This window comes from Brassica napus, chromosome A2, assembly GCF_020379485.1.
Source record: "Brassica napus cultivar Da-Ae chromosome A2, Da-Ae, whole genome shotgun sequence".
Lineage (NCBI taxonomy): Eukaryota > Viridiplantae > Streptophyta > Magnoliopsida > Brassicales > Brassicaceae > Brassica > Brassica napus.
The window spans coordinates 25,043,358-25,057,700 of NC_063435.1; the positions used below are offsets into that span (position 1 = coordinate 25,043,358).

Genomic DNA, 14,343 nt, shown 5'->3' on the forward strand with positions numbered 1-14,343 from the left:
AAGTAAATCGTCTGGACGACTTACAAGTAAGTCGTCTGGACGACTGAAATATACGTCGTCCGGGTAAATTATTCAACAGACGACTGAAATATAAGTCGTCCACACCCTAAACATAACCCCTAAACTTAATTATCTAATTAAACACTTCATAAAACCAAATCAAACTTGAAAAGTGTTTACTATACACAGAAATAAACACATATAAGTGAAAACTAATTTCTGAAAAAAACATTTTAGTTTTCCAAAATCTAACCCTAACAATCCATACAATACTACAACATATGTTTGCCAAACTCCTAAACCAAAGTATTTCATGATTCACTACTTCCACTCATCTATCTTCAAAACAAATCAATTTTATCATATCTTAATTTATATCACTTAAAACTGTTTATAATTACTTGATTTTTATTTTTCACGCATCAAAATATTTTTTACAAGATTTATAAATTATTTTTAAAATAAGCTGGTACCAGACGACTGAAACTTCAGTCGTCTAGACGACTTCCAACAATTCAGACGACTCAGACGATTTACTGGGGCTATATTCGTAAAAATGGCTTCTGTTTTTTTGTTTGGTCACAAGGGGCTGAGCTGTAATTTCACTAGGCTTTTAGGTTAGTTTTGCATTTGATTCAAGTTTGGGTATAGGTTTGGGATTAAAATCAAGTTGTGGGTTAGTTTTGGCAAAAACCCCTAATGAATTTATCTATAATTAACTATATAATCAAAAACGAATTTTTATTTATAATATTTTTTTTAAAAAAGATAATTTTTACATTGTGTTGTTTTCTTAAAACATATTGTTCAGTTATAAATATAATTAAAACGAATTTTTATTAATAATATTATTTTTTTTAAATAAGATAATTCTTATATATTGTGTTGTTATCTTAAAATTTATTTTTTCAATTATAAAAGTTAGAAAATAACAAATAAAAAATTTATAATTAAATATTAATAAACTAAATTTGTATAAATATATTTACTAAAATATTTTTAATATGTGAAATGTTTTCTTTTAAAATTTCAGCACAATAATAAAAATATATATTTTATTTAAATTTATGTCATATATATATATATATATATATAAAATTTGATGTTTGATTTAATGTTTTTGAAAACATAAATAATAAGTTATATATGATGATTTTTGAATTAAAAAATATAAACTAATATATATTTGTAAAACGACTAAGCCCGCATGTGCGAGCAAAACATCTAGTTAGTTTAGTGAACCAACTTTCAAAAAAACTTTGCTATTTTTAATTATAATCACTTTGGGTAAGCTATCCCAAGTTCATAATTATATTCTTTTCTGTGACTAGAAAATTACTTTCCTTATTTTTAAGATCTGTATTCTACTTTAATCATGTTTATGATGACTGGATTCATTTCTTTATAATAAATCTAATAATTCAACCAACTTTTACCTCTTTAATTATATAAAAATACAAATATGTCCTTTCCTCGTGGATCATTTCCAAAATAATTATTGTTTTCAAAAAAGAAATAATAAAGTTTCTTTTCCGCGCACTTTCTTGGCTCTTAGCATGGATGATGCATTTGTCCTGCTTCTCATTCTCGTTTTCAAGAGCTAGAGAAACGCATAAACTCTTACCATCTCATCAATCTCTCTAGCTTCTCTCCTATGGAGGCTACACTTCTTGGTTCCGTCTTCGGTCTCTCTCCCGTCTCCTCAGAAAGAGTCGTCGGCAACGCTGTTTTCCCCAGTTCGAAGTCAAAACCACGGCGACAAACGCATCGAGTCACCGCCATTAACTCGGTAGCATCTAAGACTCATGTAGGTGTTCGAAGGATACAAAAGAATGAAGACGGAGCGAACGTAGTAAAGCTGGTGGAGAATCCGTATTCGGGAGCGGAGACGGCGAGTCCCGATCTGCGGAAGAGCTTGTCGGACTTCTTGGAGGAAGCGAGAGACTTCGTCCGAGATGATGATGGTCCACCTCGTTGGTTCTCACCGTTGGAGTGTGCAGCTCAGGCTAAAGGCTCTCCTCTACTCCTTTTCATACCTGGTTCGTCCTCTAAATCTTTTTCGGTCTTATCCATTGTTTTTTGATAACCGGACCATATCACAGAACTATCTCCGGTATTGTCTGTAAGAAACCCGGTTTACTTTTGTCATTTTAAAACATCTACATTATCTAAGATCTCCAATGATAGACTATGGCTGGTTTTGGTTTCTGGAGTTGTCCCACATGGTGGATTTTTCACCGAGTCACCGGACCAGCCATATCGTTATAATGTCAACATGAATGCAGCTTTTATTATTGATTATGGCAGAACCTTCAATCATTGACTTTAAGCCATAAATTATGTGAATAAAATATATAAGCTACATTTAAAAAAATTTATATCTAAACCAACAGATGTTAGTCATCTTTATACTTGGTTCGAACTAGACCACACACATTTGTTTTTTTATATACGTTGTTTCATTGGCAAGTTTTATTACAACTATAAGGACCACATAAACTTTAAGCCTAGTAAATGTTTAGGACGGCACTGATTATGACTGATGATGACAAAGATACCGTTTTGGTTGAGTTGTAACCAGTTTCTATGATATTTTTAGAATTAATGTCATTTTCATGGAACACTAATAGGCTAACAAGATTTGAGAAACTAAAAACCTTTGTAGGTATTGATGGTACTGGACTTGGGCTCATTCGGCACCACAAGAAACTTGGGGAGTGCGTAACTTCAAATTCTTCACTTTTTTAGAAGCTTGCAACTTCTATAGGAGAAAGAGAAACCTAAACTCAAATCAAGAGCATGGTTTCTCTGTTTCTTGATATTCCTCATTTTATCATTACTGATGTTGTTGTTGTTGTTGTCTTTTGGGTAGGGTTTTTGATGTATGGTGCCTTCATATTCCAGTTAGGAACCGTACTTCTGCTAAAGGTACCTTTTCTTGCTTCTTCCTTTGTTGACCAAGAAGATTAGCTTATTGTGAATTAAAGCCTTTAATTTGGTTTGTATGTTTCAGACTTGGTGAAGCTTATTGAGAGGACAGTTAAGTCAGAGAACCATCGTTTCCCAAACAGACCTATATACTTAGTTGGTGAATCTATTGGAGCATGTCTTGCGTTAGATGTTGCAGCTAGGAATCCCAACATCGATCTTGCTCTCATCTTGGCTAATCCAGGTACAAAGTTCGGTTCTGATATTGTCGGTACAATGTCATGAATAATGTACATCTTTGGTCATGGTAGACATTGTTTGTTGCAGCCACACATGTCAACAACCTCATGTCACAACCTCTTGTGGGAATGCTGAATGTTTTACCATATGGAGTTCCCACACTACTGGAAGAAATATTTGGTTTTAAGCAAGGTACACTTTTGTTCTCACCTCAATTTCAATATTGACTCCATGTTGCTGATTAAGTGTCTCCAAGTGAATCATATTTAAAACGTCTTCTTGATTTTACTTAGACGGCTGTAGAATGTGATACAACATCATTAAAACAAGTGTTTATTATTACACAGGCGACCCACTGACTGCAATATTAGACGCTTTGACGAATGAGTTTGCTGTCCATCAAATTGGTGGAGCTGGAGGAGGGATAATAAGAGATCTCTTTACAGTTTCAGCTAATCTTCCTGTAAAGATACCTTCTTAGAAAAAACTCATTGATCTATGAGTTTTTCAGTAAAAGATCACTTACAAACATATAATTTTAAGACTTTGAGTAGGATCTTCGCTAAGGACACACTTCTTTGGAAGCTGGAACTGCTTAAGTCTGCTGTTGCATCTGCAAATTCTCACATATACGCGGTCAGAGCTGAAACACTGATACTTCTCAGGTCTACTTGGGTTCTCTGTCTCAAGTGTTCCCCGTTAAAAAGATTCTTAGCTTAAAGTTTAAAGTGTAATGTGAATATCTCTATCTATGACTATTGCAGTGGACGTGATCAATGGCTGTTGAATGAAGAAGACATTGACAGATACTCTCACGCATTGCCAAAATGTATTGTCCGTAAGCTTAAAGACAATGGGCACTTTCTCTTTTTTGTAAGTGATCTCTCTTCATTCAATACATAATAAGGATGATCCTTTGAGTCAAAAATATATTAAATACTAATTAACTACTACGTACAACTATATCTCATGTTAGGAGGACGGTGTAGATCTGGTTTCTATCATCAAGTCTACTTGTTTTTATCGCCGGGGGAAGTCTCATGATCACCTTTCAGATTACATTATGCCTACCAGATATGAGTTAAAGCAACAACTAGACGATCACAAGTACAAAATGCTTAACAAAATCAACCAGTATATATATCAAGTACAAGGTTATAGCCAATACTTATTGATAAAATGTTCTGTTGTGCAGACTCCTAATAGATGCTACTTCACCTGTATATCTGTCAACACTAGAAGACGGTAAAATTGTGAGGGGCCTTGAAGGTATACCTTCAGAAGGACCTGTACTGTACGTTGGCTACCACATGTTATTGGGACTTGAGCTAGGTCCAATGGTAATTCAATTCTTGAAAGAGAGAAACATTCACTTGCGCGGTTTGGCACATCCAATGCTTTTTCTAAACGGCAAAGATGCGTTAGCGGACACACAGATGTTTGATAAATATAAGATAATGGGTGGAGTTCCTGTCTCTAACTTCAATATCTTCAAACTACTGCGTTCAAAGTCTCATGTGCTTTTGTATCCTGGTGGTGTCCGTGAAGCTTTGCATAACAAGGTGCTTTTCTTTTTCTCATGGAGATTGTGACCTTTTCACGTTCTCTCTGGAGATTATATGGTAGGAGACTTACATGTAGAGAGAGAGGGGCTGTGCAGGGTGAAGAATACAAGTTGTTCTGGCCGGAGCAACCAGAGTTTGTGAGAGTTGCATCTAGATTTGGAGCCAAAATCATCCCATTTGGTGTTGTTGGAGAAGACGACATCTGCGATGTAAGATCTATATCTACTCAGCTTTCCTACTTCCTCCATGTTATATGATCCACCAATGGTTCTATTCAGAAACTTACATTACTCAGCTTCGTTTTAAATATGTTTCGTTTTAACGTGTTAGCAAGAAGCATTGTTTCTCTCTGCTCTACTAAACTCTAATTTGACTTGGTTGGTACATTGGATGAATTTTCCAGCTTGTCCTTGATGCCTATGATCAAAGGAACATCCCTATCTTAAAGGATTTTATGGAAGAAGCAACAAAGAAAGCTGGAAACTTAAGGTGCTTTATTTTATATTCATCTCTTCTTTGCACAAGATGGTAGTTTTTTTAGAGTTTTCACATGCATACTTTAAGAATAAAGTTAAAATACCAAAATAACCTTAATTTAATACATGACCACTATTTTTACGAAACACATAAAAATCCTAAAACTACTATGTTTGTGGAACTGAAAGAGTATATGTTTTCTCATGTTATATATTTCAAGTAAAACTCATGATGAGAACTGATTTTGAACGTCAAAAAACTGTTAGGGAAGGAGATGAGACCGAACTGGGAAACCAGATATGCTATCTCCCAGGACTTGTACCTAAGATTCCTGGGCGGTTCTACTTTTACTTTGGGAAACCAATTGAAACAGCAGGTTCATATATGCTTAATCTTAAAGTTGAACTCCACTTCAAGTTACTGATCTGAATACTATAAATGGCTTTTTGTTTTTATTGTCGTTGCAGGCAGGGAACAACAGCTAAAGGACAAAGACAAGGCTCAAGAGTTTTACTTGCAAGTCAAGTCTGAGGTTGAACAATGCATTGCCTATTTGAAAATGAAAAGAGAGAGTGATCCATACAGACACTTGTTGCCAAGGGTGTTGTATCAGGCCTCACATGGTCTCTCTTCTGAAATTCCGACGTTTGATATCTGAAATGATGATCTCGCTTTTGATTATTTACATAATTACATTATACCATGGTTATGTTGTACGTAGACATTACTGTAGGTTCCAGTACTACCAACAAGAAAATATGTACAATACCCAAATACAGTTCAATAAAAGGAAACTAATGTCGCCAAAAAAAAAAGAAAGGAAACTAATGTTTAAACTTCAACTTCTCGATACAACACATCATGCAACAATGAGTTTAAGCAACGAGTTTGTTTTAGGCCTTGTGCTTTCCTAGAAGCGACATTGTTACTCTTCTACCTATAAGCTGGTACATTATCTCAACTCCTAGTGAATTTTTGTTCTTCAACACAAGAAAAATCATCATCTTTCCTGAAAGCCTGAAACTAAAAGGAACATAGTATTCGCTTTGAAAGGCTAATACCTTTGTTCCGGCTGCCATATCAGTTAAGTCATAGTTACAGAGGAAGGTGTTTTCTCAGAATTACTAAGAACCTGCACAAGTGAACATTTAGAACTTCTCAAAACTCTCTATTCGCAACACTGAGAAACATATAAATTTCTCCAGGATTACAACTATATATATTTGTTAAGAAGACATCCGAAAGACTAACTAAATTGCCTTCTGGACAATCAGAATAATCATCCGTAAATGCTGAAACTAACTCGGAGCACTTGGTTATTTAGAAGGAGAGTTGCAACTATTACGGCCATGCAGCATATAGATGTAACATCTGGATACAACATTTTGAATGTTGGTTTTTATAGTTAGTATCTGCATTCATATGCAACATCTAGATGGTAAGTTATTTGTTTTTTTTTTGTTATTTTATAATAGCATTTGAAATTGATCAAAAATCTAAATAATATCATTTTTATCTTAGTAATTAAAAAGACTAAAAGGGCATTGTTTTATTCTTAATAATGAGATAAATATAATATTCAGATAGATACATCTAAAATTAATTTTGCACTTTTTCGCGGAGAATGCGATTTATTGGATTTTGACGAAAATTTCAATTTTGCAATTTTAGTGAAAAAGTACAATTTGTGGTTTTGGCAAAAGATATGTTTTTAGCGGGAAACATGATTCTTTGGTTTTGGCTGGAAATGTGATTCCCCCGTTTTGGCGGAAACATATGATTCTCTAATTTTGACGGAAAAATGTGTTGGCCAAAAAATAATTTTGCAGTATTGACGGGAAAACACAAATTTCAATTTTGGTGAAAACGCGATTTTCCGATTTTTACGTTGTTTCCAATTTTGATTGGAAAACTTAGTTTTTTGGTTTTGGCAGGAAAATGCGATTCTTTGGTTTTGGCAGGAAACACACAATTTTCTGGGCTTGGCGGGAAAGTAAGATTCTTTGGATTTGGCGAAATTCGGTTTTGGCAACTTTTGGCGCAAAAACTCGATTTTTGGTTTTAGCGGGAAAATGCGATTTATGATTTAAACAGAAAATGTGATTTTTCGGGTTTGGCAGGTTTTGGCGGAAAACATAATTTTTTTTGTTTTTGACGGGAAAATATGGTTTACAGTTTAGGTAAAATGCATGATTTTTTTTTGTTTTAGCGGGAAAATATAGTTTTACGGTTTAGGCGGAAAATGCAATTTATGGTTTTGGCGGAAAAATGTATTTTTATCTTTCGGTGAAAAATGTGATTTTACGCTTTTGGTGGAAAAAATAAAATTTTATGATTTTGAGGAGAAAACATGATTTTAGTTTTGATGGAAAAAACAAAATTTTTAGTTTCGACGGAAAAACATCAGTTTCTAATTATATTATATAATAAGTGTAATAACTAATTAAATTAATTTTTTATTTGTATTAAAGGTTTTTAGGTTTTTTTCAGTTCGAGATGAAAATATAGCATCCAAACTATATATTTTTAGCATTTCAAATATTCTAGATATTATGGATGTTGCATCTAGATGCTTATGTAATAGTGTCTATACTAATAATATCTGAATATTAACATCCAGATGAATCGTTTGGATACAAAAACAAGCCGTGGTCTAAACTTCTATCGTAAACCACGCCTTATAATTCAGTAGTATCTAGGCTAGATGCTGAATCAGAGCCGTGCCTGAGTAAAAGCTAATCAAGCATATGCTTGGGGCCTTGAAAAATTATATAAACATTAGGGACCAAAACCTAACAGAAATAACTAAGTTGCTAGGTTGGTAATGTACTTATTAGAAGTATATAAGGTGTCCAGTTCGATTCTTCCCTATAACATTTAAATTCTCATAGTTTTAAAAGGTCAAATTAATAATTGAGCTTTAGGGCCTAAAATTCTCAGGCACGGCCCTGTGCCGAATAATACATTAAAAAAAACAAAGAAAAAGGAGATAATCGGGGCGCAGTTGGGTCTTTGAGCTCTGACCATTTAAGCTGATTGGACTTGTTTTCAATTTCTGGCTCCAGATTTTGTTCAATAAAACTTAGTTTTCGTTTGTAGAAATTTTAGTAGACGAACCTTGCACGTTACTTGTCTGCACATTTAGAACAAAGAATCCAAGAAGTCACTGTTATTGGTTTTCTATCAAAAAGTATATATTGTTTTCTTTTTATTTTTGTTCTGAACCCATTTATAGGAGGTGCAAAAAGTTAGATGCAGAAAGATGGAATCATCACTTTCCAAAATTAGTTTTTACTAACTAATCAACCAGTTTACAGATTTTCTAAATCTGAGATAGTGATATAATAACTTGATTAACAAAAATCAACACTTTTATCAATTGATAAATAATGGATTTTCTCTTTCAACGTTGATTAATTATACTATTACAAATTGTGAACTTTTTTATAAAAACAATATTATAACCGGTAATTCTAAATATTTTAGGAGGATTCATATATGATTACATTACCATAAACCGCTCTACAAAATATATTTCTGACAATATTTTTTGTGTCATGCTAAAAATATATTATAAATTTGTTCTTTAATATTCTGCATAATTTGCATTCCTAATGTAAAAGGATAATGAACTTTTAATTAAAGCGTTAATAAAAATCAGTTTAGTGAACCAAGTTTCACAAAAGTTTTGCTAAAAATTTCAAGTTCATTTTTTGGGTCAAATTTCAGGTTCATAGTTATCATGTTCTCTACAACTACAAAATTATCTTCCTTACATTAAAATTTTATATTATACTTTTATCACTGGATTCATTTCTTTATAATAAATATAATATTCAACCAATTTTTACCTCTTTAATTATCAAAGTACAACATGTCATTTTCTCGCGTATCCAAAACAATTACTGTTTTCAAAAAAGAAATATTAAAGTTTATTTTCCGCGCACTTTCTTGGCTCTTAGCATGGATGATGCATTTGTCCTTCTCGCTCACGCTTTCAAGAAATAAAGAAACGGTAATTACATCGATCTCTCGACTTTTCTCTCCAATGGAGGTTAAACTACTTAGCTCCGTCTTCGGGCTCTCTCCTGTCTCGTCAGAAAGAGTGGTCGGCAACGCTGTTCTCCCCATTTCGAAGTCAAACCCACGAAGACAAACGAATCGAGTCACGGCCATTAACTCCGTAGCATCGAAGACTCATGTAGGTGTCCAACGGATAATAAAGTATGAAAACGGAGCAGCGACGATAGCGAAGGTGGTGGAGAATCCGTATTTGAAAGCGGAGACGGCGACTCCCGATCTGCATAAGAGCTTGTTGGACTTCTTGGAGGAAGCAAGAGACTTCGTGGGAGATGATGATGGTCCACCTCGTTGGTTCTCACCGTTGGAGTGTGCAGCTCAGGCTCAAGGCTCTCCTCTACTTCTTTTCTTACCTGGTTCGTCCTCTAAATCTTCTTTGGCATTATCAAGTTTTTTTCTTATTACCCTGTTGATCTCCGACCAGAACACAAACTAATCCCGTTACTGTCCGTAATGTTTTTGTCATTTTAAACCAATATTCAAGAAAGCCTAAAGCGTTTAGTTGAACCCCTAATACTAATAGTTAACTGGCCAAAACGTTTGCAAATTAAGCTAAAGATATATAATAATTATATATTAGATATCATGATTTTCTAATACTAAAATTTATATTATATTATTTTTATTAGATTTTATACTATAATATATTAATCACTATAATTTACAAAGGGCATTTCTCTCAAATTGCTCATTTTAAGTTTTTGTCACAAAAATACATTTCAAAAAATAAAATGACCAAAATAGCCAATTTTTATTTTGAAAATTTTAATTTTTAATTTTAATTTTTTGAAATTTGAAACCTCATTCCAAAACACACCCCTTAACTCAAAACTTTAGTCAAGATTACTTAACCCAAGGGGGTATAAATGCATACTTTACTCTTTAATAAAATCTATTTTGATCATTTTTCTCTCTGAAAAGCTATTTTTGTGAAAATAAACTAAAAGTTGTTATCCAAAAGAATTTTTCATTTAATTTAATGAAAATTATATATTATTTTGATATTATAATTTAAAGCATTTTAGAAGAAAATTTGTACGATTTTAGAAGGTTTAGAGTTTAGGTATATGTAAAACGGTTTTTACAACACTACTTTACTATTTTAAACATTTACATTATCTATGAAGATCTTTAAATTCCCAATGATAGACTATGGTTGGTTTTGAATGCTGTTGTTGAAGCACGTGGTGGATCCTCACTAGACACCAGACCAGCCATATCGTTATATAATAGCAACATGAATGCAGCATTATTATGGTCACGCCGCCCTTCTTTAAAGCTGATGAACCATTGGCACTAAACCATAAAATATCAAAAAAAAAAAAGTGGCTTTTATGGTTAAGCAAGATAAGTTGATCATCTTTGTACTTGGTACGAACTAGACCCACACTTTTTTTTAACAAAGACCCACAGATTTTATATTCGTTTCCATGGGCAAGTTTAACTACAACAATAAGTGTCACATTACTCTGACAAGCTTTAAATATACAAAATGATTGGGACAGCACTGATTATGACCAAAGATTCCGTTTTGGTTGAATTGTAACCAGTTTCTATTACATTTTTTAGACAATCTGATTTGCATGAACACTGAAAGGCTAACAAGATTTGAGAAACTACAAACCTTGTAGGTATCGATGGCACTGGACTTGGGCTCATTCGGCACCACAAGAAACTTGGGGAGTACGTAACTTCAAATTCTTCACTTCTTTAGAAGCTTGCAACTTTGTATTAGCCTTTTTCATTATTGCAACGTTCTTGCCTCTGTTTCTAGATCAATATCAGTTGAAGAGAAAGAGAAACCTAAAGTGAAATCAAGAACATGGTTTCTCTGTTTCTTGATGTTTTCTCATTTTCACATTACTGTTGTTGTTGTTGTTGTTGTTGTCTTTTGAGTAGGGTGTTTGATGTATGGTGCCTTCACATTCCAGTCAGGGACCGCACTCCTGCTAATGGTCCCTTCTCTTGCTTTATGTGTTAACCGAGAAGATAGCGTATTGCGGATTAAAGCATTTTCTTTATGTGTTTCAGACTTGGTGAAACTTATTGAGAGGACAGTCAGGTCAGAGAACTATCGTTTCCCAAATAGACCTATATATTTGGTCGGAGAATCTGTTGGAGCGTGTCTTGCGTTAGATGTTGCAGCTAGGAATCCCAACATCGATCTTCTTCTGATATTGGCTAATCCAGGTACAAAGTTCGGTCTCATATTGTCTGGTATAGTGTCATGTATCATGAACATTTTTGGTCATGGTAGACAATGTTTTGTTGCAGCCACACATGTCAACTACTTCATGTCGCAACCTCTAGTGGGAATGCTGAATGTGTTACCAGATGGAGTTCCCACACTACTGGAAGAAATATTTGGTTTTAAGCATGGTACACTATTGTTATCTCCTCATTTTCTATCTTGACTTCATGTTTTTGATTAAGTGTCTCCAAGTGAATCATAACACAATAGTTTAGCTTCAAGTTTGTTCTTGATTTTACTTAGAACGTTATACAACAACATTAAAAAATGTGTTTCTTCTGTTGCCGGGGCTCTATTACACAGGCGATCCATTGACTGGAATGATAGACGCTTTAACGAATGAACTTGCTGTCCATCAAATGAGTGGAGTTGGTGGAGGGATACTAAAAGATCTCTTTGCAGTTTCTGCTCATCTTCCTGTAAGAATGCCTTCTTAGAAACTCATGATCTATACACTTCAGTAAATATCTTACTGACATACTTCATCTGTTTCATTTTAAGTGTCATGGTAGACTTTAAAATATGTTTTATTATAAGTGTCGTTTTATATTTTCAATGCAAATGGTTGATAATTTTCTCATTTTTATCCATATTCTTTTAGCTCATTAATTTACAATATCAGGTAAAACAATGTATTAAGTAAGAGCTTAGTAGAAAATTTAATGATTTTCTTAATATGTGCAAATAAACCTTAAACAACATATAAAATGAAACTGAGGGAGTATATTTTTTTTTTTTGTCACAAAAAACTGAGGGAGTATATTTTCAGACTTTGAGTAGGATCTTCCCAAAGGACACAATTCTCTGGAAGGTGGAGTTGCTTAAGTCTGCTGTTATATCTGCGAATTCTCACATATACGCGGTCAGAGCTGAAACACTGATAATTCTCAGGTCTACTAAGTTTCTTTGATTTGATTTGATTTGATTTGCAAAGAGTTACCCTAGCTTAGAGTTGAGGTATATTATGAATATTTGGTTGTGGCTATTGCAGTGGACGAGATCAATGGCTTCTGAAGGAGGAAGACATCAACAGATACTCGCTAACATTGCCAAAATGTATTGTCCGTAAGCTTAAAGACAATGGGCACTTTCTCTTTTTTGTAAGTGATCTCTCTTCATCCACTAAAGATGAGACTTTTGATTTAATCTTGATACTAACTACAGTTAACTATATCTCATGTTAGGAGGAAGGTGTAGATCTGGCTTCTATCATCAAGTACACTAACTTTTATCGACGTGGGAAGTCTCATGATCACCTTTCAGATTACATTATGCCTACCAGATATGAGTTAAAGAAACAACTAGACGACCACAAGTACAAAAACAAAACAGTCTATCAAATACAATGTTGTAGCCAATACTGAATTATCATTTTTATGTTGTGCAGACTTCTGATAGATGCTACTTCCCCTGTATATCTGTCAACATTAGAAGACGGTAAAATTGTGAGAGGGCTTGAAGGTTTACCTTCAGAAGGACCTGTACTGTACGTTGGCTATCACATGTTATTAGGACTTGAGCTAGGTCCAATGATAACTCAAGTCTTGAAAGAGAGAAACATTCACATGCGCGGTATGGCACATCCAATGCTGTTTATAAACAGCGAAGTTACGTTTGTGGACACACAGATGCTTGACAAATACAAAATATTGGGTGGAGTTCCTGTCTCCAACTTCAATATCTACAAACTACTGCAAGCAAAGTCTCATGTGCTTTTGTATCCTGGTGGTATCCGTGAAGCTTTGCATCAAAAGGTGCTTTTCTTTCTCTCATGTAGTTTTTTTTAAAAAGGTTTGTTCCTAGACTTATCTTTGTGAGAGAATTTGCAGGGTGAAGAATACAAGTTGTTCTGGCCAGAGCAACAAGAGTTTGTGAGAGTTGCATCTAAATTTGGAGCTAAGATTGTCCCTTTTGGTGTTGTTGGAGAAGACGACATCTGCAAGGTAAGATTTCTCTACTCAGTTATTCAGAAGTTTACATTACCCAATAAGACATTCTCAGCTTCTAAAACGTTTTAGATATGTTTTGTTTAACGTGTTAACAAGAAGCATTGTCTCTCTTTCTGCTCTGCTAAACTCTACTTTAACTTGGTTGGTACATTGTATGATATTCTCAGCTTGTCCTGGATGGCGATGATCAAAGGAACATCCCTATCCTAAAGCAATTTATGGAAGAAGCAACAAAGCAAGCTGGAAACTTAAGGTGCTTCATTTCATCGTCATATACCTTCAAGTAAAAACTCATATGAAAACTGATTTTTAAACGTCAAAACTGTTTAGGGAAGGAGATGAGACAGAACTGGGAAACCAGGACTGTTATCTCCCAGGACTTGTACCTAAGATTCCTGGGCGGTTCTACTACTACTTTGGGGAACCTATAGAAACAGCAGGTATATATATATATGCTAACTCTTAAACCAGATCAGTCTGTCTTAAAGCTGACTTTGATTTTATTCTCGTGGCAGGCAAGGAACAAGAGCTAAAAGACAAAGACAAGGCTCAAGAGTTTTACTTGCAAGTCAAGTCTGAGGTTGAACAATGCATTGCCTATTTGAAGATGAAAAGAGAGAGTGATCCATACAGACAATTGTTGCCAAGGATGATGTATCAGGCTTCACATGGTTTCTCTTCTGAAATTCCGACGTTTGATCTCTGAAATGATTCTCGCTTTTGATTATTTACATAATTACATTATACTATAGCTATGTTGTACGTAGACATTAATTGTTGAAAAAATAAATATAGATTGGATCATACGTAAATCTATAATTTTAAAGAAAGAATCTTAAAATACATTTTTTGC

General features: G+C 34.1%; 2 protein-coding genes across 2 annotated transcripts; both read left to right on the plus strand.

The window, feature by feature from the left end:
* Positions 1–1,340: 1,340 nt before the first annotated feature.
* On the plus strand, positions 1,341–5,913 carry LOC106402211 (phytyl ester synthase 2, chloroplastic). The gene is made up of 14 exons (XM_013842906.3): positions 1,341–2,039; positions 2,666–2,717; positions 2,873–2,928; positions 3,014–3,172; positions 3,256–3,360; positions 3,516–3,631; positions 3,712–3,833; positions 3,933–4,041; positions 4,145–4,275; positions 4,364–4,730; positions 4,829–4,942; positions 5,137–5,222; positions 5,477–5,586; positions 5,678–5,913. The coding sequence occupies exons 1-14, from the start codon at positions 1,655–1,657 to the stop codon at positions 5,866–5,868; spliced, it is 2,103 nt and encodes a 700-aa protein (XP_013698360.1). The 5' UTR covers positions 1,341–1,654; the 3' UTR covers positions 5,869–5,913.
* Positions 5,914–9,069: 3,156 nt separating this feature from the next.
* Positions 9,070–14,294, plus strand: LOC106402202 (phytyl ester synthase 2, chloroplastic). Its single transcript, XM_013842895.3, has 14 exons — positions 9,070–9,646; positions 10,922–10,973; positions 11,190–11,245; positions 11,322–11,480; positions 11,565–11,669; positions 11,845–11,960; positions 12,311–12,432; positions 12,533–12,641; positions 12,726–12,856; positions 12,929–13,295; positions 13,371–13,484; positions 13,658–13,743; positions 13,821–13,930; positions 14,006–14,294. Exons 1-14 carry the CDS (start codon positions 9,085–9,087, stop codon positions 14,194–14,196), a joined length of 2,280 nt encoding a protein of 759 aa, XP_013698349.2. The 5' UTR covers positions 9,070–9,084; the 3' UTR covers positions 14,197–14,294.
* Positions 14,295–14,343: the final 49 nt, after the last annotated feature.

Coding starts and splice junctions, on each gene's coding strand:
- LOC106402211 (XM_013842906.3), top strand. CDS start 1,655: ATGGAGGCTACACTTCTTGGTTCCGTCTTCGGTCTCTCTCCCGTCTCC. Junction 3,173..3,255: donor TCTCATCTTGGCTAATCCAG/GTACAAAGTTCG, acceptor TGTTTGTTGCAG/CCACACATGTCAACAACCTC. Junction 5,587..5,677: donor GAAACCAATTGAAACAGCAG/GTTCATATATGC, acceptor TTGTCGTTGCAG/GCAGGGAACAACAGCTAAAG.
- LOC106402202 (XM_013842895.3), top strand. CDS start 9,085: ATGTCATTTTCTCGCGTATCCAAAACAATTACTGTTTTCAAAAAAGAA. Junction 10,974..11,189: donor CACCACAAGAAACTTGGGGA/GTACGTAACTTC, acceptor TCTTTTGAGTAG/GGTGTTTGATGTATGGTGCC. Junction 13,296..13,370: donor GTGAAGCTTTGCATCAAAAG/GTGCTTTTCTTT, acceptor GAGAATTTGCAG/GGTGAAGAATACAAGTTGTT.